The sequence below is a fragment of the Molothrus ater genome, chromosome 3, assembly GCF_012460135.2.
Source record: "Molothrus ater isolate BHLD 08-10-18 breed brown headed cowbird chromosome 3, BPBGC_Mater_1.1, whole genome shotgun sequence".
NCBI classification, from domain to species: Eukaryota; Metazoa; Chordata; class Aves; order Passeriformes; family Icteridae; genus Molothrus; species Molothrus ater.
Window position 1 is genome coordinate 108886165 of NC_050480.2, and position 24020 is coordinate 108910184.

The 24020-nt window shown below is 40.7% G+C and overlaps 1 protein-coding gene across 1 annotated transcript in view; it reads right to left on the minus strand.

Annotated features, from left to right (window-relative positions):
• Positions 1-1119: 1119 nt before the first annotated feature.
• Positions 1120-24020, minus strand: part of CDC5L (cell division cycle 5 like) — a 31846-nt gene continuing 8945 nt past the window's right edge. Inside the window, exons 9-16 of the mRNA XM_036380194.2 lie at positions 23430-23578; positions 21619-21781; positions 20392-20556; positions 18693-18773; positions 18124-18369; positions 15159-15356; positions 3521-3733; positions 1120-1765 (exon numbers count right to left, since the gene is read on the minus strand). Of these exons, the coding sequence (XP_036236087.1) occupies positions 1661-1765; positions 3521-3733; positions 15159-15356; positions 18124-18369; positions 18693-18773; positions 20392-20556; positions 21619-21781; positions 23430-23578 (1320 nt within the window). The 3' untranslated portion in view covers positions 1120-1660. The remainder of the gene's footprint in view (positions 1766-3520; positions 3734-15158; positions 15357-18123; positions 18370-18692; positions 18774-20391; positions 20557-21618; positions 21782-23429; positions 23579-24020) is intronic.

The following is a 24020-nucleotide window of genomic DNA, read 5'->3' on the forward strand; positions in this document are numbered from 1 at the left end:
TTCAAGAAAGAAAAGTCTTTTGTGACTGATCAGTCCTTCTGAATTTTTCATTTAAACAATTTAAGGCAGAGTTTGAATACCTGTCTAGCTCCAAAGCTGTCAAAAATACAGGCACATCAAAGAGGCTCTGCTGCAGCCCTAAAAAGAAAAGAAACAATTGTAGTTGTGGTATTGGTAAACCTACAAGGGTTTCTCTGTTAATATCTGCAGCTACCACACAACCACAAGAACTGACATGATTTTTCCTTTTGGGTATAACCATCCGAGCTAAAATACCCCATATGCTGCAAGATTGATGCTTAATACTTCATTCCAGATGTGTTCTGGCTTAGTTAAATATTTAACACATTTTTAGAAGAATGTAGTCTATAATTGCATTAATACTTCAGAAGAATGATGTCCTGGTGAGTAAAGGGAAAGCTATTCCAAGGCTGGCTGTGTCCCTACTCCTGTCAGTGACAGCAGGACTCACCCAGGTTACATTTTAAAAAATCTGATAATCATTAACCTCTATGGATGGCATTGACAGAGCTACACAGGCACAGCCCTGACAGTGTTCCCCAGTAACATTTCCAAAGCCAAAGCAAAATGACACTGCAATCTGGTAAAATTCCAGACAGCAAAATCCCCATCTAAATTTCAAATCTATCCAAGCAAAATTGCACGATGCATGTTACTGGATGTATTTAATTGCTGAATTTTATGCTGTTAACAACAGTTTTGTCTTTTTCCCTGTGCCTTTCCACAAACTATAGCTCAAAAAACCCAAAGTGTAGGCACATTCCCACCTTTCCATAATTCTATCCTTACCCTTCAAGACAAAGCAATGAGACACTTAAATCCTGTTGGGATGTGGTGAAAGGAGGAGAAAACACAGACCTTCTTTCCTACCCCACACCATGGGCCACAAAGTAGTAGATGATTTATAAAAATTAATACTTAGAAAATTTAACAGTACATTTTCTACTGAAATCTATGGTTCCATTAGGTATTAGGCCATGCTGGGTGTCTTTATAAAATTTATCTCTGCATGGGTCCAGGATGGGGAGATTGTGCCAGTATGACCATTAGAGCACCTAGATAAAGCTGGGAGTGTTTATTCACAGGCACAGAGAAGAGTTGGGAACATGGTATTTATTATCTGGACATCAACTATCCTGAACAGGTAATTCCTATTACAAATCATTCATGGAAAATAAAGGCAGCAGCAGGGGGAAGGGAAGACCAGAAAAACAAAGGAGGGCAGGGGTAGGTGAAGATTCAATTTTAGTCAAAAGACAGACATTATTACTTCATTGTTTTTTAACATTCCAGATTTATTCAAAAGACATTATTCTGCATGTATCTTACAGGTCTTAAGACTGGTAAAACACTAGGAATAATGTGATAACCCTAGCAAATGAAGACATGGCTAAAATCATACCAGAGTGATTTTTCTTTTCTTTCAATAAAATTTTGGACATTTCAATCCCATTTTTAACACTGGCCAGAGCTATTCATACCTAGAGCATTTGAAATAGTCCATTGAAGGAACAAAACTTGACAAGATGGATGGAAACAGCAGACTACACCTGATTTCTGCAACTGCTGGCAAAAGCTGCTGGAGAAGTATCTGCACACTTTAGAAATGTTGCATCAGTGACAGATGGAATTTTGCGCTTTAATACTTTGCTTGAAAAGTCTCTTTATCCAACATGAAGTCAGCAAATCGCTGCTGGAGTTCCTTTTCTCTCTCCTGCTGTCGCTGCACATCTTCCTTCAGACACTGTAAGGAAAACATCATCAAACAACCAGTCAGTCAGTCAGTTTTCCACCAGTCAGTCAGTCAGTTTTCCACCATGAAGATCATTACCAAAGGCTGTATTTTAGTTCCTCCAGAGGAAGAGCTCAGAATTAAGACACAACATTGCTGAAATTACTTACTTTAAATAAAAATGTAAAACAGAGCAGTGGATGTAAAGTATCAAGAATCACAGTTATCTTATTTCAAATGTCAGGTAGCTCACCCTGTTTTTGACAGCAGTTAAGATCAAATGCTTCAAAAGGAGCGACTTCAAATTGGAACCTTGCCATTTACTAAAAACAGGTGCTATTAGCAGCTATCAAGTGATTTAGTATGTTTTAACTGTTATCTTTCAGTAAATCAATTAATCACTTCTGAGTCTGTAGACACATCTATCAGCATTATCTAAATCATCTTCACAAAATCAGTTTTAAGAACTGATGCATTTTATCTTTTTTTAGCAAGTAGTTGAGAATATCTAAGCCTCAATGGAAGCCTCTGTTCTGGAGGAAAACCACATTACAATAAAAATTGTGCTCAGGTGAACACTTATTCCTTGGAAAGAAAGGCTGGTGCTGGTTCAAACCTAGGACTGAGTCTTGATTAAAGGTTGTCTCATTAGCTGAATAAAAGGAGAATATCCTGGAGATCCTTAAACTAAGAAAAGTGGCTCCAAGGTAGTGATTTCAGGTATATACCAGCATTTAGTCTGCTGGCTTTTAAGGAAGAAGGAGATTCTAGATAAGTTTTACATTTACCTAAAGCTCTAAGAGTAATTAAAACTGAAACAAACCAAATCAAGAGAGAGATGAAACTTGTGCTGATACGCATTGCAGAAGACTTATAAAATAAACCACACAAGGAAATAAAAAAACCCTAAAGTTAAAGAACACACTGCCAGATTAGTCCCAGCCTCTAATGTGTGTATCACAGAATCTTTGATACTGAAGTAAAAGACAGATGAATCTGGTAACAGCCAAAAGTATGATTTTAAGAGAGCATTAAAAACTTGATATCAACTCATGCTGTTAAGGTCAGTGTTGGGGAAGATGAAACAGGAAAGCCTTATAAATATGATTGCCTGGCAAAAGATTTTGAGAATATGGAAACTATAAGCAAGATTGAAATGAAAGCAAGCTTTGAGATACCTTAGTTACTGAACAACTGGAAAACAATGGTGTGGCTGGCTGAAGGTAATCCCCTTTTGATGAAACAACACCCTCTGCTTGCAGACAGGTCCAAAAGTCAGAGCAGACCCTACTAGCTTGGCAGAAGGGGTCCAAAGAGGAGTTTTTAGGATTTAAAATGTAACACAGTATGGTAATGTAATGATTCTTATAGGCTGTATGTAAATACTATAGGATTTGTATCTTGTACTAGATTGCTTAGTGAGAATTAGAATGTTCAACACAGAAGAAGACTTATTGTATTGTAATGGGAACCTCACTCTCTTATCCTCTCATCCTCTCTCTCTCTCTCTCATCCTCTTTACCACTATCTTTACTTCTCTCAGGCCTGCTCTGAGCTGTGGCTGGCAGCTCCAAGCAGGGCCCTGCACCCACGCCCTCTGCAATAAACCCCAAGTTCCACCACGTGGCTTCAGGGATCTCTCGTCTCCGTCCGTCCCGACTGTCCTACCCCCCGACGCTCCTACAGGTCAGAGCTCGTGCCTTGTAAAAACATCTTGACCACAAGGTGCCTGTGTGTGACCTCAGGTACTGGATTTTGGAACCTCACCTCCAGTCTCCGAGGGATGGCAGCATCCTCGTGTTTCTTCAGCTCCTCAAAGGTGCGCAGCTCCAGGTGGGCCTGCTCGATCTGGTCCCACAGATCATTCAGCTGCTTGATGAGCCCCATTGCTCGAGACTGGTAACCACCAAGAAGGATCTTCAGCTTCTTCTCCATCTTGGCAGCCCTCTTGGCTTCAGTGGTCATGTGGCCTCTGTTGATCTGCCAGAAGGAACCCAGGAGTTGCTTTAGTTACCCAGAATTCAGAAGTCCAAAGGGGAAAAAAATAAGTAAAAATGTATCTGTGGAATGGTGTTGAGTTGATAAAGTTCTTTGATTTCTATTAAAATAATCATATTGCACATTTTACAACTATCTAGACTTCTGGATTAAAATCTTTGTAATAGACATAATCTTGTAATAATAGACATAAAACTGTAATCCAGACAAAATCCATAAATAGACAAGTGGCACAAATTACAAAATTCTGTCACCTGGGACACAACACCAATAACTGAACAGCTCTGTGTTAATATGTTATAAATGTTGTATAAAACATTTATAAATACCAAAGGTAACAGAAGTCTTTGTGTATTTTTCCACCTGGGGTAAAATTATACGGGCACTAAAAGAATGAAATAGCTATCAGAATTTTTAAAGGCATCAAAGAAATCTTTAACACTGAATCCCAATCACAAATGGCCTAAAAATGAAGATTAAATTATATTAAATATTTGGAAGAAATTGTTGCCTGTGAGGGTGGGGAGGCTCTGGCACAGGTTGCCCAGAGAAGCTGTGGCTGCCCCATCCCTGAAAGTGTTCAAGTTTATGGTGGACAGGGCTTGGAGCAACCTGGGATATGGAAGGTGTCCCTGCCATGGCAGGCACTGGAATGAGATGATCTTCACAGTGTCTTCCAGCCCAGGCCATTCTGTGATCCTCTGAAACCAAGAAAGAACAAAGGCCTCCACCACTGAGCACAACTGTGGAGAGGTGTGACAGCTCACATCTCTCAAAAGGGACATAAAGTTCCTTGTTGAGGCTTTTTTAATGATACCTCCTTAAAAAAAATAACCCAACAAAACAAATTTTTTTTTAGAAAGGACTGCGTGAAGAATGCCAAGCTCAAGAAAAAACTGAACTTCTCATATTTTGATTTTTGCCACACTTAATGATATATTAGTGCACAACATGAAATATGATATGAAAGTTTCTCAAGTATTAAAATATAAAGGCTAATTCAGAACCACAGTGTCTGAGTCACCAATCCTTGCCTCATTTCTTTAAAAATCAAAGCTTTGCTGGTGAATGTTCTCATATACAAAGAAATTACCAATCATCAACCAAAATGCAGCACCTTTTCACTGCTACAATTACTCAATATCTCATTTATTACCAATGAAACAGAACTCCTTTGGGGAGGAGCTAGTGAAGAGGGATCTGCCCTTCACAGTGATAACTACAGTCAGCCATCACAGTCTCACACACCAAGCTACTGCAAAGTGCGTTTCATCAGCCCTCCAACTGCACTGAAGTACCCTCTGTTACACAGCTGCAGGTTTCTGTAACGTGCCCTCCTACTCCTTAACAATTTATTCACTCATTTAGAACAGTTTTAGCTGGTGGTGCAGAGATAAACAAAGTGAATGGTCAAGGGAGCAAACTGTTAATGGTGAGTGAAAGTGAAATTTGACTTTCTGAGCTGTCTAGTTTGCTCCTGGGGAGAGCCATGCAGACTGCTACGCTTTTCAAACTCTGCTGGCAATGTAGACTTAAGCTATGCCCAAGGTGCTTTAAGCATACAGAAAGGCGCCTCTTTTTCAATATTTATATAAATCTAGAGAAAATTAAATAAATAGATTAGGGATTTGTGAGGATACTCTCTGATGGAAAAGTATGAAAGCTTTAAATGTCTTCATTGGTAAATAATATGCTATTACTGCAACAACAAATACAGCTGTGCGGTCAATGAACTATTTTCCAATTACTGTTTCTTGGATGAAAAATGTGTGCTGAGCACCACTGACATTTAGAGATCATGGAATAGATGGATGCACAGGCAAACAGAATTTTGTAACAGAGGCCTAATGTAAGAAAGATCAACTGTCCATGTTGCTCCCAGCATTACAGACAATGTAGAGTATGGCTGGTATGAAACGAAACTCCCATTGCAATGTCGCTCTTCAGAGAAGACTAAAAAAGACCATTTAGAGAAGTTCCACCCTTCTGTCATCCTGAGTGAAGATCTCATTCTTTACTGTGAGGGTGGTGAGGCCCTGGCACAGGTTGCCCAGAGGTTTGTCTGTCCCATCCCTGAAGGCCAGGCTAGATGGAGCTCTGGGCAACCTGGGCTGGTGGAAGGTGTCCCTGCCCATGGCAGGGGGTTGGAAGGAGCTGAGCTTGAAGATCCCTTCAAGCCAAACTATTCTGTGATACCTTGATCTCTCAACAATCTGATTTTCTAACAAAATTTTAAACACTGAGTACCTGAGGGCATAAATAGAGTTATCAGCACTATCCCCACCATACAGAAAAGAGACTGGATCAGGGCACTGTGGTCACAAGCCCTGAAGTATCCCCATGCTCCAAGTACCACCAGCAGTGGCAGTACTGGCCTGGTCTCACAATTTTACACTCTTCAGGTGGGATTCACTTTGCTTGGCTTTAGACATGAACATCTGGGTTTGTCACAGGAGATCTTTCTGTCATCAGGAGAGAAACTGGCAACTCCAGAGCATGGCTCATCTGATCCAGGGCCTTGGGACAAGATTAAACAGCTCAGTGAAGGACTCTTCACTGATGGTGATAGGAGCACACACTGTCTGTTCAGACCCTGTTATCCAAGACCAGGTAGATCAACCCCACCCCAAGTGTGTACTATCTGAAAGTGTTAGATATAATAAAGCATTTTAAAATTTAAAGCTTCTAACAAAGCCAGTTCAAGTCTAATACTTATTAGAGTATCAGACCCCAATTATTTAGGCACTCTTGAAATTTTCAGAGAATTTGACTTAATATTTCTGAGTTGGTCTGGATATTGGACTCTTAACTACTAGAGCTCCTTAGGTTATATGTTCCTATATTGCTTTCCTACTCAGTTCTTTGTCCCATCTTGGATTATCATAGGCCCCACTGCTGTGAAAAGACAAGAAAAAGAAAAGCAAAAAGCCTCCCAGGTTTCTAAAACCAGAAATAACAGCCCTTTCTTCCTTCTCTGCTTAGGGAGAAATGTGAACACTCACCACCTTTTCCCCTCCCTCCCAACTACAAAATTTTAGGACCTACTATGAGAAGGTCAAAAGGAGGTCTCAGCTTTTGTAACAAATACTATTTATTAAAAATTGCTGACTGCTGCATTAGTGCCAACAACTGCATATAATTTGAGTTCAAGCTTCATAAAATTTTAAGGCTCAGATACCAAGCTAAAAATTCCAAGCAGTTATGAAGAGGTGTGTTTAAACAGTAGTCTACATTATTTGCTTAAAGCAAAGAAATAGATTTGAGTAAAATCTGACAACCATTTCCCCCTGAACCTAACAGAAAGAGTAAAGATATTTGAAAGATTTCTCCACTTATTTATTTTGTACTGTTCCTTGGCTAGCTTTGGTTCTGCTGACTTTTATACCAGCAACAGCAAAATGAGAACAGCATGTACAGACACGGGGTAAGATGATATATGGTGTTAAGGCAAGTGTGAGAGCCTCATCCCATCCCAAATCTCCAATGTAAAAGCTTCCCTCATGACTTGTAAAGTGGTGTTCAGTTTTCAGTACCGCACTAGAGAACCAAGGAAGAGAAACCAAAACAAGCAGCAGACAAAAGAGCCAAAAGAGCAACAGACATAACCAGAGGTTTATAAAACATGATCTAGAAAAGGGAGACTGACTGGAAAACCAGGGTTTGTTTGATTTGTTTTTCCTCTGCTGAACAAAAAAAGAGAAAAAGAAGACACAACACCCTGCTTTAAATATCCCAAAGTTAATTGTGAAAAATTCATCTGTTCTTACTGCTACTGAGAAAGGAAGAGGGACTTAAATTTGGGAAGGGAATTTTAGATGTTAGTTGTAAGGTTTAACTAAGGACAAGAAAGGACAGAGAAGGACTCCTTATGAGAACAAACATCCACTGGGAAAGATTTAAGAAAAACTGACCCTGAGGAAGGAAGAGCTCAATTGCTTTAAAAACTTCATTTTCAGAATTCTCATCTCACCAGGTCTACTGAGGACACCCCTCCTCAGTTCCAAGGGTTTTTTGCTGTACTGACTGGTTTGTTTTCCTTCCCTTTAATGTGGAGCTTCTGGTAATCCCTGAACAGCATTAAGCTCTCTTGTCTTTTAATTGATCTTCCTAATCACGCTGGATGGATTAAACAAACATGGAAGAAAAACTGCTACATGTTCAGAGCAGAGGCACAGTCAAAGTAAACCAACCTGTTCCGTGACCTTGGAGAATCAACATCATCACAAAGCTGCCTCGCTTGTGCACAGAAATCCTCTGCCAGCTTCAGCCACGCCGGCTGAGCAGAGCACTCCTGGAACATACATAGGACTACTCTAAATGTTACTGCAACTTCCTTCCTCACCTCAGACCCACACATGGCCCTCCCAAATTCAGTTCTGCTGGCAGGAGATGGAGTGACTTAATTGGAATGGCAGGTTTGTGAGCTTGGCTCATGCTGGCTCAGCTGCAGTGTCTGCAGTGAGAGTGCTCAGCTCGACAGCAGCTTGTGCTCCAGGCCAGGCATTTCCAACCACTTCAGGGACAAGAACCCCACACTACAGAATCCTCTGGCCATGCTGGGGTCATCTGCCTTTACAAGCTTGTGCTGCACTCAACAATAGCATACTTTAAAAAAAAAAGTCATTAATTTCTCTACTTCAAAATGCTTTTTTCAGTTCCAAGCTCTTGAACAAAATTCTCCATTTTTGGCTTGAAACACTGTTCTATCTGTCCAGAGTTTGACCAGGCAAAACTCTCTGTAGAGCCCTGCCTGAGTTACCCTCAAGTTAGTAAAATATAAGTCAACTCTTGGAAACTGAGGCTTGGAGTTAGTATTAAACCAAAATTGCATGTCCAGTGTAGAACAATAAGGCCTCAATTTATTAACCATTAGCTAAGCTCATTGACCAAAACCACTTCATGGGCTTGACACAATTTCACATTTCTGCTGTGGCACTAAAGATCACAGAATCAGAGAATGGGTTGGGTTGGAAGGGACCTGAAAGATCAAATCATTCCAACCCTCCAGCCATGGGCAGGAACACCTTCCACTAGACCAGGCTGCTCCAAGCCCAAATCCAAGCCCAAGCTGGCCTTGAACACCTCACCTCCAGTAAGATGCTCTACTTAATGTACGAGGGAGAATGAGGATCATGAAGTAAAGGTGCTGATCAGGGTCAGAGCAGTCAAAGAGGGACTGAGCTTGTAGCTGGTAAGACATGAAAAAAAAGAAATTCATTCTAATTGACTGGGATCACACTAAATTTTTTATGGATTCACTTAAAAAAATCTTCAATTTAAGGCACTGCTGGTAAGCAACTACAACTTCCCAACTGAAACTAGACCAGATGTTCAAAGCTTGCATAGCAATATAAAGCTGCCTTTTCCCAGTTTACTAGGGGAGCCCCAGATAAACTCCTATATTGTACTTTGTCACGTAGATCATGTACCATTATGACTTAGTGATATCTGCAGAACGCTGTTCTCTCTACTCACAGCCAAATTTAATGACCCAAGAGCATGCTCCCCCTGAAGTATTGTTCCAGAAATTATAATGACTTGTCTTCAAACACCATGAGTCAGTGTGACTGTTGAGTAAAAACAATACAGGGTATATGAAAAGCAAGTGCTCCTACAGGGGCTCACAGCATCCAGCTAGAACTAGAATAATCTAGAAAGTTACTGTGTAAGTCAGTAGTCTTTGCTGGTCTACAGCCATGACATTAAAGTTCACTTTGAAGATTTTTATTTGAAAACTGCTTGTAAGACCAGCAGTTTTATGAGTGATACCCATGTATGCTCCCTACAAAGAAAGGAGGTTGTACTGAGGTGGGTGTCAGTCTCTTCTCCCAGGTGACAAATGACAGGATGAGAGGAAATAGCTTCAAATTGCATCAGGGGTGGTTTACACTGGATATTGGGAAAAAATTTTATTATGGAAAGGGTTGCCAAGCATTGGAACAGGCTGAACAGGGGAGTGGTGAAGTCACCATCCCTGTAACTGCTCAAAAAATGTGTGGATATGGCACTTGAGGACATGCTTTAGAGGTGAACAAGATGGTGGTATAAGGTTGATGACTGGACTTGGTGATCTTAGAGGTCTTCCAAATTTAATGATTCAAGGATCCTATCTCAATCACAGCAGAAGCATGTCTAGAAGAGCATAGTTTAGGACGAAAAATTAATTAATTTATTTTTACTAAACTTTTTTGGAAACTCTCTACCACTCATTGGAAAGAAAAGCCTTGCATTAAGATCACAGACAGCAACACCCACCAGAGGCCAAGAGCTTTGATTAAACACAAGCAAACATCGGTCACTGCAGTGTCTGGTGAGGTCAGAGGGCAGCCAGCACAGTGTAATTACCTTCAAACACCACTGCTGCACAACCAGAGTGCCTGCACTGGCCTCTTCTAGGGGCTGACAAGGTTGTGGAAGCTCAGGCAATAGAGGAGCTGCCAAAGAGCCTGGCTCCCTCTCAGTACAGCAGAAGCTCCATGGTGATCCTGGCAGAACTCAGCTCTGGACAGTGAGGGTGTGCAAAGGCCTTTGCAATGAGAGCTTTGTCAATGCTGACCTTTATTCCTAAGCACACTAAGTTTGTAGATTCTGAACAATCTGACAGTGAAGACCCCTGATGCCTCTCTGCTGTCATCCTCTGGTGCCAACTACATTCCCAACAGACCTTATTAAAAGAAGTGTATTCCACAAATGCAAGACATTAGCACAAAATAAAACATGTGACCATAAAAGCAATGCTACTCAGGATTTTCACCGTATTTTAGTTTTGTGAGTAATTTCTCTGTTCCTAGTCCTATAAAATCTCTTATTTTCTATGAGTGCTTTTTGAGTACCAGCACACCTGAAAATGCAAAAGAAACTGCAAAGTTTAGCACATAAACTAGAGAGAAATTAAAATACAAACTCCAATAAACTGAAGTGATACACCCTGCAGCAGAGTGTACCATGCATCCTATAAAACTCCACCTAAGCAAGTTGTTTTTAATCTGAATTAATTCAGGGGACTTGGGCTGCAATTAAAAGCAAACATCAGCACTTTGATAAATGATCACCTTGATGTATCTTGGATACTGCAAAGAATAGTTAATTTACTAGATTTTGCATATACAGTGTATCTTGAACTTTTCCCCTGTAGGCTTTCAATAGCATTTATAATTTAGTAATCAACTGAAATGATAATGATAACTACAACAATTTTAATTAAAGTATTTGTATTCTGCAAGCCAACTTCATTAACTGTCTTCAAAGGAAAAGTAAAGATGGCAGGAGGTTTCTATGTTGTGAACTACAAAGGGAAGCAACTAGCTTGTTAAATAGATGCCTTTACTATCTCATTTTATCTTATAATGTTCCCAGTTTAACATATGTTAGTAGGAACGCTTTTCTTTATAAATGTATTGTTTGGAAGAGGAGGGAGCAAAAGGTATTGCAGAAAACTGAAGCCATTACTCAACACAACTGCAAGCATCAGAAAACTTCAATTTCTGAAATCACTTGCTCTGCAGTGTAGCCTAACCTTGGAAAAATGCTCTGGATTTCTAAAGCTACTGGAAAGATCAGAAAAATCCACAAATCTAAGGTGTACCAGAGCCACAAACACTGAGGTCACAGAGATTCACCTGCATAGACCTGAAACTCCCCATCTGTAATGCAAGGAAGTTCACATACTAATCTTCTAACACTCTTAACCTACATTAAGTAACACATTCAAGGAGTCCAAAACCCTCAAAACAGAGCAATGAAAATTATTACTAATATACAGCAGTACACTCCAACATCAGAACTACTGATGAGCTGTGCATTACTGATGATGCTTGGACAGGATACCCAGCCAAACAGAAGCTCTCCACAACGGCTCCACTTTGCTTCCTCAAGTCCATCAATAAGAGCACAAATCTGTTTGTGATATCAGCATCCATTTGAGAAAGATAAATGTCATGTCAACATAGAATGCCACGACTAAACCACTCAGGCAGTGAGAACAGGACAATTAGAGGAAGATGAGTGTGTGTCCACACCATCAATCCAGCCAGGAATCTCTGAGTGACGAAGACAGACCCAGAAACAGCTTGGTTTTTCTGCACAGGATCTGCAGGGTGTCAGCAGCCCCATATGGAAGTATTAGACAGTGACTTCCCCATGTGCAGCTGTGCCAAATATCACTACACTCTCATGGTTTTTTCCCTCTAAAAATCTTAGTGCACTAGAAATGGGAAGAAGCAGCCCCCAAAACTGACCAACATCAGTTGCTGCTGCTGGTGTATTCTGTTTCACAATTTCTACTCTTCTCACAAAGACAGCTAAGAGTATGAGCAAGTGTCTTGGGGTACTGAAAGCTGATCTAATATCCCTGTGTTTCATTAAGCTTGCCTGATACTTCCCATTAAAATATCTATTTCAACTGATACTGCTTTCAGACAATTTTAATTGGAAAAACATTAAAATGAAGGTGGGTTTTGTCATTGCTGAGAATGGGGTAGGAAAAAAAAAATCTGTGCTTTTTTATTGCATATTCATTTGTTCATTAAACTGCTACGCTTTTTATTTATTGTTTAAGAAATGATTCAGCAGGTGAGCTATGCTTAAAAAACCTTCCTTTTAGGAAGGGCCTTTTAGGGTCAAGTCACAGAGCTGCACTAAACTGCATTTTGCACACACTTGGGAGAGATTTTCAGGTCAAATTTAACTTTGCACAGAGTCCACCTGCACTCAACAACAGTGAGTTGTGAGAGGCAGCACAGTGCTCACTACACCTGCAGGCATGGGGCTCTGCCGGCCCCACTGGGGTGGAATTTTGCAACACAGGAAAATGGGAGAGCAGGATTGTGTGTGGAATTGCACTATGAGTCTCATCCAGCAGCACTCTGAGCTCCCAGGGGATGTAGCTACATTAGCCAGAGTCTCATGACTGCAGTGACTGATAACAGACACAGGATGGGTCAGGTTGGAAGGGACCACAGTGGCTCATCTGATCCAACCTCCCTGCTCAAGCAGGGTCATCCCAGAGCACAGGGCACAGGATTGTGTCCAGACAGTTCTGGAATATCCCCAGTGAGGGAGACTCCACAGCCTCTCTGGTCTCTATTCAATGCTTGGTCACTGCACAGGAAAGAAGTTCTGCCTCCTGTCCAGGTGGAACTTGCTGGGATCAGTCCCTGCCCGTTCCTCTGGTGCCATTGCTGGGCCCTGGAGCAGAGCCTGGGCCCTGCTCTGACCCTCCCTGCACACAGGGACACCCAGGGCTGAGGGCCCCTCTCAGCTGTGCCTCCTCTCCAGGCTGAACGGCCTCAGCTCCCTCAGCCTTTCCTCATCAGGGAGATGCTCCAGTCCCTCCATCATCTTTGCCACCCAGCACTGGAGCCACTCCAGGAGCTCCATGTCTCTCTTGTCCTGAGGAGCCCAGAACTGGACACAGCACCCCAGATGTGCCTCAGCAGGCAGGGCAGAGAGGCAGGATCACTTTTCTAAGCTTGATGGGACACAGCTAACAGAATTTTGTTAAGTGTCTTTCACAGAGTCCCATGCAATGTTGGCAGAAAATAAAACCTTTCTTTTTTTTTTTTTTTTTTTGGCAAGACCTCAGATTTGTATTTTGCTTCCTGGGTGACTGTCTTATGACTGCAGAGCAAAGACCATTTAGAACAAACATACATGAGCTTGATAAATGATAAACTTGACCTTACTTTGCTTCAGTATCCTTAATATGCATCCATCACCAACTACTCATTCAAATATTGGGAAGAGAAGGACAGAAATCAACAGCCCAAGAAAGCCCACACAGAAGTAACCAATTTAGACTGCAGAAACAGTGCACAGGATAAAGGCACAGGGCCACACACCAAACAATTAAGAGAAAACAAAATATTCAAGAGCTACTCATTAAGCAAGTACCATCCACCCTGTGCAGTAAATGAGTCTGTGGAAAAACTAGGCTGCAATCATGAAATTAAAGACTGTCTCAAAAAGCATATGCACAGGCAAATTAAGGCTGTTCGTGCATTCCCTAACTTGGACTGTTTGACTTTGCAACTTTAATAACGCCCTTCTAACGTCGTTTTGGACCTAAGATATTTAAATTTCAAAAGGATTTGTACACAAATTAGGTGCAGCCCTCTGACTTCTGGCACGCTGCCTGCCAGGCCAGGCTGCTGCTGCTGAGCTCCCTCTCGGGTTTGGGAAAGCAGAGCAAGTGAGAGTCTGGCAGGCAGCGCTGGGCAGGGCAATGGTGCTCTCTGCTGGGTGAGCAGCAGCACGACAGGGGCTCTGGAGCTCATACTAAAGCCCTACTACCGGGATACACGCAGGTGAGCTGCTCCTGGCCCGGCGCTGGGCTAACAACTTCGGGAGCTGCACCTGGACAACGCCCTTGACTGACAGACTTCACAAAACACACAGTCACGTTGTATTTCATGTGTATGAATCAAGCGAAAATTCAGCCTTTCTGGACTCTAGTTATTTCTGGGGTAGCAGCTGTTTGGGGAGGTTTACTTCTAGCAACAGTAGCTATGTTGATGTTAAATACAGAAAAATTTTGAAAAGTTTCCTTTCACCATGGGGAAAAAATTAATCTGCATATTAGAGAAACTTTTAGGCTAAAGCAGTATTTTAGAAAACATTTATGACTTACTGCAAGTCAGAACAAACATGTTCTGTGGGAAGAAACTGTTTCAGACCAGCTTACTTGTTATTATGAACATTGTCTATTTTTGGTTTTTTGTATGGAGCGTTTGGGTGAAAATCTAGAGAGAGGAATGGGCAAAGGAAATCAGTGTCAAAGGCTCTGACAAAGAAAGTCAAATGGGATCACAAACATCCATTGTTCCCTTTTTTGGAAGGAATCTCTGGAACTGGAGAAAGATGCCAGCCTGGAAAGAATTCAAGACTATCTAACCTTCATGTATGTAATAGTCAGTCAGAAACCAAAATTAAGTTGGAAAGAGAACTTGAGAGGAACTTTGGCACAGAGATATTTTTTTTAAGCATCATTCTCTGAGGTTTCTCCTCATCCTGGCCACAATCAAGTGCAAACTGAGAAAGATCTGATCCACTCACAGCAGAGATTAAGAAAACATCAAAAAATCCACATGTAATTAACAGACAGCAGAACCTGACCTTCTCTCCAGTAGAGAATGGAGTAGATGAGCTGTGCTACAGCCAACAATGCAGAGAGAAACTTTGTGTGGGAATACTCTGTGTGGGGATATTGTAAGGAGGAAGATGAGAGAAGGCGATTTAAGCACCTCAAGAACATCTAAAAACTCCCTAGGAAAACTCCTCAACAACCAACCTTCTCAAATGAATCCTTTCAAAAGACCTGACTGAACTCCTACAAAGGAAAAAAGAACAAAAAAACCACAAGGAAACTCAAAAAAAGGAGGTGCAAAAGGCAGAAAGAAGTGACACTGACCTCGAGTCTCTTTTCAAGTGACTCTATCCTGTCCTTTTTGCTGGCCAAGTTAGCCCTTGTGTAGCGGCTCTGTCCAGGCAGGTACAGCACTTGGCTGTAACATTCTTCCCACACCTGGTTATAAGCTTCACTTGACAGCTCTCCATGCCCCATTCCTTGCTTTACCACCTCCATCTCTTGTGCCAGTAGATCCTGTGCCTGTTGGAAAGGATGAGAGAAGTTGCAGTTACAATACACAGGATACAAGGAAATTTCTCTTCTTTTCAAACCTTCAGTGTGCAATTCATGGGGGCAGCTTTTCATACTCAAAGCTCACCATCAGGTTAAGCTAACTATGAAATCGAACACAGATGCTGTGGATTACAAATGAAACCCAGGCTAGAAGGCTCCTCACAGCACAACTATCCCTCATTTTATATAATTTGGCCAAACCTGACATCACTCTGGCGTGGCTAATGAAAGCTGTGGCACAGTGAGATACTTCATCTTGCTGCACAAGAACAGAGATAAAAGCAGGGACCTTGAGGGGAGGGAGAACTGTACAGACAGAAGCAGCTGTCCTATGAAACAAAAATCACTTTTCATTTCCTTTTTCTTGCCCTTCTCCACACAACCTGGAAAGTCAAGTCTAAACATTCCCAGGGTGAGCTGTGTAAGTTCTGCTGCAGGAAACACAACTCTGACTGCAACTAACACTGTTCTGTGGCTGAAGAACTGGTGATATATGAGTACTCTGTTGCTTACAGTTTAGTTTTCAAAGTTTACAATGAACTGAAAAGATTCTTGTTGGTCTCACAACTCTTAATAGTTCTGACAAAGAGCCTGGCCCGCAAAACGAAACAGGCACACAAGTCCTTCTGATTTTATTAATAACTAAAAAATTAAAGCATCTTTGCCAGTCTAGACTTCATTGTTTATAAGAACATGTCCATCTCCTCTCTTTCAACAGCATTTACAGGTGCAGCACAAATTTCCCTATCAGCAGTAGCTATCTTACTGCAAGCAGATGTTATGTTTTGTAACTGCACACTGACCAGGTAGAAATTCAGGTATCACCAGATTAGATGATTCCACAGATACTGGGGAAGAGAAAATTAATTATTTGTTCTTGATGGTCAAGACAGATAAAATAGGAGTAACACAACCACACCTGACAAAGCTCAATGTTATAGATTTCAATTAGCCAAGATTAGTACACTGTGAGGAACTACTTGAGGGTATTTACTTGTGGCACCAGAAGTGTTTCCCAGCTCCAAGAGCTCAGCACACCCTACCCAGCACCACTGTTAATCCTTGCTAATCCTTCCCAGAAGAGAACTGCACATCAGGAAAAGAAAGGAGTATTTTATGAAAGGGTTTTAGTATGAAGATGTTCTAAAAACAAATGAAGTAAAGCAAAATAAACAAGCCTCAGATGAGATCACAGAGATAGGAAAATTTTCTGGTTTGAACTGGATTTTAGACAAGAGGGAATATTGTGCTGAATGTTAGAGAGCAAGCAGGAGCAGGGATGCAAAAAAACTTCTGCCCATCAGTTAGGAGACAGAACTTCCAGGGACTTTGAAGAAAAGTTTCCAGACAAAAACTACTGGAGCGTGTAATAGTCTCTAAGGGAAGTGATAGCAAACCTGATTCTTGCTGCACTTCAAAACAACCAGAGAAAGCACTCAGAGAACATTCCTAAGGGAACAATCTGACACTGGCAGGGCAGTGAAATTCATGATCTAACTGTATTTTCCATCTTTAACGTCTCCTGGTAAGAGATTTTGAAGTATAATTTTTCATTTCACAGCAAATTGGAAGTACATACTGTTCAGTGTTTCTCCTTTCAGGCTCTACATTCATTGGTCAGATATGGTCAAGGACATGGATTTAAAATCTGCTTGTGTATCTTTAGAGTCACCTTAAAGGTATAAAAGGGATTTAGGTGCAGAGATACAACAGGTATTGTCAGAGGACAAGTCTAAAGAGACAGACAACTTGGTGGCACGTGATTTTGCTCTTTTCATTCATTTTTATTCTTTTAGGCATTTGGTCAAAGGTTATTGGCACAGCTTCACAGGTGAAGCTCTTTGAAAGAGCTAAACCACAGAATTGCCTATCTGTCACTTGGCAGCAAAAAGCAACATCTGTAGCTGCTTAAATAAATGAACACCCTGAACTGGAACCCTGGTCCAGAGCGGCTGTTTAACTTGGGATTACAATGCAAAACAGGACACAGTGCCCAGGCCGCCCACTCACTGCAGCCAGCCAGGGCCCAATCTGCCTGCTCAGCACTTCTGGACCAGGTATGGCTGCAAGATCAGCTGCCACAGCCCAGCAGGCTCTGCACCAGCACAGCTTGCCTGGATTGAGCTATTGAGCTTGACAAGCATAATTAAGCAACTTGATTTGCTGCTCCAAGGTACAAGTTGAATACCATTGTCCTATTCAGTCTGCACTGTTTTGAAGAAAATGCTTTGTGATTCTGGATTAATAAAATTCAGAGGCAGCAGAAGATGGGTATTACACCTGGTTAATGCCTCAATGATTTAACAGCAATTTACAGAGATGGTAAAGTAGAATATGGTACCTGTTGGGGTATTATTCCCCTTACCCTTATTTAAAATGATAAGCAACCACAACACATTCAAATTTGTATCTCATTGACAATGTCTATGGGCAAATACAGCATCCTCATCATTCTGCTGAAAGCCCAGATTAACATCAGCTCACAGAAAGCAGAATGTGCACTTAAATCATCCCTACTTATTAACTTATCCTTACTTAATGCTTGGTAGTGCTGGGTTAATGATCAAATCTGATTATCTGAGAGGTCTTTCCAACCCCAACAACTCCATGACTACAGCCCTTCATACAACCCTCTGGAGACCTCCCAACTCAATTCTGTGTAGGCTTTTTCCTCCAATATTACAGAACTATGCCCTAAGGAGACTTTAGGTCTCTCAGGCCACACAATTCTCACCTTCTTGAGATCCTCTTTGGAGAACTTCTCATAAGGATTTTGTTCCAAGTAAGCCATGTGCTCAGCATTGTTGCTTCCAAATCCTGGGCCTTTGCCTTTCTTACCAGTAAACTGTTCTCCAAATGGATGATGTAAAAGATCAAAATGAAGCATGGTAATCATCTCTTTCTTTATGAGTTCTTCACTTTTCTGCAAGTCTGTTAGGGGCGGTTCCACATTTAAGGGTCTCAGTATTGTTTCATTGACCTGTCCAGGAATAAAAAAAGTTTGTAAATATAATATACACCAAAGATAATATTAAATTCATGTATCTCCACTCAAGTATAAATTTTATCTATCAGCTAAACCCCACAGCAGAGGTGCCAAAACCCTTGTGACACATGCAGCAATCTCAACATCTGTGCAGATGAAATACCACAAGGCAACTCTGTGGGGGAAGCTTCATGAAAATCAGCATAGTCAAAGATTTCACTCTCTCATGATTTCCTTTGACTGTATTTCCTCCTATAATGGTTAAAGCCTTTATTTTTAATTTTTGTCCCTTAACAGTGAATTTTGTTTCCACTTACTTCTGAGGGCCGTGGTAGATTCTTCTGCACAGCTTTGTGCATTCTCTTCAGCTCCTTGGCACGCTCTGCTTCTCGGAGAGCCTAAACAAACAAGCCAAGTGTTACTGCAGCCACTGTAACTCAGATGCTGCCTAGGAATGTATGTGATATAAAAACTAATTGATTATTGAAGCAAAGATTCCTTCCAGTATATAGACTTCATGTTAGTAAGCAAGAGCTAAATAATGTGATGACAACGTAATTCACTGCCTCTAAAGTGAATGGGAAGAGCACAGCAGATTAACTCTTAACAGAAAAAAGATCTTCCGAAGTCATTTCCAGGCATCAAATTCTCCTTCAATCTCAACTGCAGCAAGATTTTGTTCTTTACACATTTCTCTATGTGTGACAGCTGCTCTAATTCTTCAGACATTAAATCCACCAGGAAAAGAAAGACTCTTAAATTAGCAGCCATGACTCTGTTTCTCATCTTCAATGACTTAAAGTACATATTTCACTAAAGCAATACTTGTTAAAGTGGAAAAATATGAGATTTCTCTTTACAATACACTTTCAAGCAATAAATAACATGAAAAGCCAGTGTTGTCAGGAACTTCAGGAACAACGACCAACATCCTCCATGTTCTAATCCCAGCACGCAACATCACATCTTCTCTTGAAGGCAGGATGCTCTTCTCTTGTATGATGGTACAACTCAAGATTCTTTCCTCTATTCTACACACATACACTACTTGTATTTATTCAGACTTTTTATTAGGGTATGTGTGCACAAGACATACAAATACATGTATAAAACATGTTCCTCCCCAAATAGGACACATGAGGAATCAAATTCTGGGAAATGCTTATCCCAGTTAAAGATCAAAGCATAGGATTTTTTAAAATATTTTGTTCACTTGTCAAGGCACAGCCATTTTCAAAAAGTTCTCTGGACTCAAAAATCTCATTTATTTTTATGAAAAATGTATATTTATATAAGGTATATAATAGAAAGAGATTTGCAAAACAAAATTTAGGCTTAGCAATAAATAGAAAAGGAACTGTTTTTAGAAAGATTTAAAGTATCTCTGGTTACTAGCCAGTACAGCCAATTAACTGGTAGACTTTAGGCTTGTACTTTGTCCAGTCTTCCTTGATTCTAAACCAAAACACAACAACAAGACCCATTCACGAATTGGCTGTCTGGGTAATCCTCTGCTAGTGGCCAAGGGTGCCAATTCCCTGCATGGCAGATTTTTATCTGTGTGCTACCAGCCTGCCTGAGTTTGTATACACCTGTCTAATCTTTCACAAACAGCAACTTTTAACCTTGAGAGAATAACCTGAAACTGAAAAAAAAGCACAGTTCTTATGTGCTTAAAATCAATCAAGTGCCATTGTAGAAAAAAGCTTTTAAGGAAATATTTGTCTTCTGGGGGACAAACACAGCAGGCAGGACACAGGCACTCTGAAGGACTCCGTGGTAGAAAACAATGTGATACATAACATTAAGAAATTAAGAAAATTATTTAGAGAGAAAATTGATTTGGCCTCTGAGTGTGTATACTCTGATAGCAGCAGAGAAAACAGGTAAATTTTACTTTGCTATCCTGTAGAAGAAGCTGTACCTCTCCATTGAACAGGTGTGAAATTACAGGAACCATACAAGGAACACATTTTATTTTACACAAAAAGCAGCATCCACATCTCACACACTGACCTGCTTGCGGGCTTCTATATCAGCAGCATCTTCTACAAAGGTTTCATCTACTTCATGTTCTTCAAGCTCCTTTTCTGCATTTTCAGGCAGAACAATCTCAAAGTCGTTCTTTGGAGCAGGGAGGGCCATGAGCCCCAGGCGCAGGTGCTCCCGAGACTCCCTCTCCTGTGGGAAGAGCAGGGAGATGTGATGTGATGCTTCTGGATTTATACCCTGAGTGCAGTGCAATTCCCTGAGTACAGCACAATCAGACTCCACTCATCTGCATTAACAGACAAGAACAACACACTAATTATTCCATGGCCATCTTAGTCTGCTGCAAAGCCAGAAAGCACCAGATCTGGAAACCAGGGAAGTCCACCAGGGATTTGAAGCCTCAGTTTCCCTTCTAGCAGTAAAAAGTCCTTTTACTATAAAAAGGCTAAGAGAGAACCAAAGCATAACTACATTAAATAAACCTTCTCCTTCAAGTTAAGAGGAATTCTGGAATTTTGAAGTTGAAGAGTTATTTTTGTGAGAACATGGCAAACACTTAGAGTGGATATCTTAGCTAGCCAAAAAGAAAACTGCCAATAGCTCAGGTGGGAGATATCCAAAGCTACAGTCGAGGCTGCAGAATCAGCCACATAAAAGGAGTTCTCAAGGTGCTACCTATTAGGTATATGCCCTTTTATACCATGTCTGATTGGCAGGGCCCATCTGGCTGAATCTCCAAGAATGGAAACATCTGTTGCCAAAGGTAATGAAAGAGTCTGGATGGGACTCAGATTTCTGAACATCTCAAACCCCAGTGCTCCTAACAGCAAAAATTAAACTCCTTTAGCTCAGTGTTGTCAACACAGAAGACTGATGAAAAGGTCCTGTAGGTAAATCAGGAAGTCAAGATGATAGGAATTTGAGGATTGTATAGGATTGCAAGAAAAACGAATCTTTGCTCAAGATGCATTTCCTGCTCAGCTTCAAAGATAGAAATAGGATGGAAACTTAACTATGTCTTCTCCAAAAAACAGTTTTAGTGTGTTTACTGAGCACATTGAAAGCCATTCTAAGTGGCAAGACTTCTGTTCTTTTAAAGAAAGACTGTCTTTTATTACGTGATAAGGACAGACCCCTAGACAGGTGGAAGCAATAACATTTTATTATAAAATAAAATTATTTTCAGCAGATGAGAACTAAAACCCTGAAAATTGATAGAGCACAGATTTCCATTTCTTAAGTACTACTCACCATTTGTTTTGCATAGGATGGGTCACTGTAATCTGCCATTCCCTCTTCTGGGTTGATGTTCAGTTTATCCCGCAGGGGAGTTCTCCCAGGAGTTGTGCCAAGGGCAGGTTTGGGAGTCAGTCCTCCTCGAGGAGTTAAGCCCTCTGACCCCTGAGAGGGTGTTCTAGTGAAGTGCAATTAGTCATTAGTTTTTTACTAAAGAACTCTACTTACAAAAGCCTGAATGTTGGAAAAAGTTACATAAACAGAGTCTATACATTCAATTTAGAGTTTTTTCTTGGGAGGCAGTGAAACTGTAAAGTGTAATTACAAGAATACTAAGAATAAATTGTTTAAGCCTGTCAAGGTGCAACCAAGGTCCTATCAAGCTGAAATCTAGGCACATCATCATTTCAAGAGAAGCTTCAGGAACTCCACCAACACAAAGTCCCACTGCTGCTTTTGAGAGAGGAGCTTGTCCAGTCACCAGGCATAAGTCTGGGATGCAGTAACCAGGGTTGAATTGCAAGCTCTAATTTCCCCACCACCTGGGCAAGTCATTTGCTCTGAAATCATCTGGCCCAACAGCTGTCCCATGCTGCAGTTGAATGGATCATCCTAAAATACCTCTTTGCTTTCACTGACTATTGAAGAAGTAATTACATTATAATAATTACTTCTAAGCATCTATGCTTAGGCAACATGGATTAAGTCTTAGATTTTGTTGGCCCCAGTTGCTTCTCCTCTAGACTAGGAAGGAATATTGTTCTCTATCCCAATGACCTACTACATGAATGAGGGGCTACCTCATGGTTCGATTAATTTTTCCCTCTGCTGAAGGATTGGATTTTCCCACTGACAGAGCATTTCTGCAAGCAAGCCAAGTTGACCCACAGGTAACATATTTACATGTGCAAATCTGAACTTCAGAAATTAAAAAAACACCACAAAAAAAACCCCATACAACAAAATTAGAGCATCTCTACTTTTTAAAATATAAAATAACACAAATCAACAGGCAGATCACTCCAGGTCAAATTCTACGTTCATTTTGCATCACACTGACACCAACAGATCTTCAAAAAAAGCACTCACTGCTGGAACTGCTCTTTTTAATTAAAAGATCGGGGCTTTTGCACACAGCTTCTGAACAAAATAAAGCTGCTTTGGAAAAGCAGCTATAAAGGTCCTTTTTATTTCATTCTCCACTTTTCCTACTAACATGATACAAGTAAAATTAGAACCTAAGTGGAAAAATCTGACACACAAAATGTACCAGTTGTAACATGTTTTAGCTGTATGTTATTTGACATTTGTGGGAAATATATTTGTTCACTGTAAGAGTTAAACCAGCAATTCTGTACTATTTAGATTGGCAATATAAGAAATATTTTATTTTGGATATATATGGCTTGTAAAATATTTACTCCAGCTTTTCAAAAATTCAGTGTGGGTTTGGCTGAGGGACCTCCCACATCTTTGATTCCAAGGTAATACTTTGGAAACGCCAGGATCCACATACAGAATTGACACTCCAGCTTACTATTTATACTCTGCATTAGCCCAGAATAATTTATACTGCTCCAGACCACAGAAGGCCACATTTTGGATCAAAACTCCAGTGAGCTGTATGAACACAGATGAAGAGGACATGGCTGAGTTTTCTAAAGACACAGAGAAGAAGCAACTTGTACAAGGGCTCGAAAGGAAAGTGAGTTTCTTTTGAAAGTCTAATCATGACAGTATTTTACACATCAAAATCTGCTCTGTTCACCCATCTCCAAACAGACACATGCCCACCCAGGCACCCATCACAAAAGGAGTCTGTTTACCTGAAAGGTGTGGAAAGCACAGTATTTGGAGTCTGAACAACCTGTTTCTGTGGTGTTACCCCTGAAAAGTCACTTTCATGCAAGGGAGTATTAAGACCTCCTTTCAGGGGAGTATCCACATTTGTGAGAGCCATCAGATTCTGGGCCTCCTGTGTAACAGACAACACAAGCAGTGCTTCACCAAGACATTGACAGTAACATTTGACAGATTCAATTTCAGAACAGCTACTGCAGCAGAACAGCAGAAGAGTTATTTGAATATCAGTTTGTGGAAAATGTTTAAAATTTCTTAGCTTTAACACCCATACACTGGTATTTATACACCCTACTGTTCCACTGAGAGGCACTTAAACATCATTTCCAGTAAAATATGTTATAAACTGGAGTTGCAAAACTGAGTGTGTTACTTATTGTTTCAGCTTCCTTCAGTTTGCCAGACTCCATAAATCTCCAAGATCTGTTAGTGACTGAACACTCAAGTAATCCTAAGAATCCTGATTTTAAAATAGAAGAGCACTCTTGAACTCTGAAACCTGAATTCAATCAACTTTATCCAAACTGCACTTCAAAGACAATGTTCCAGAAGAGATG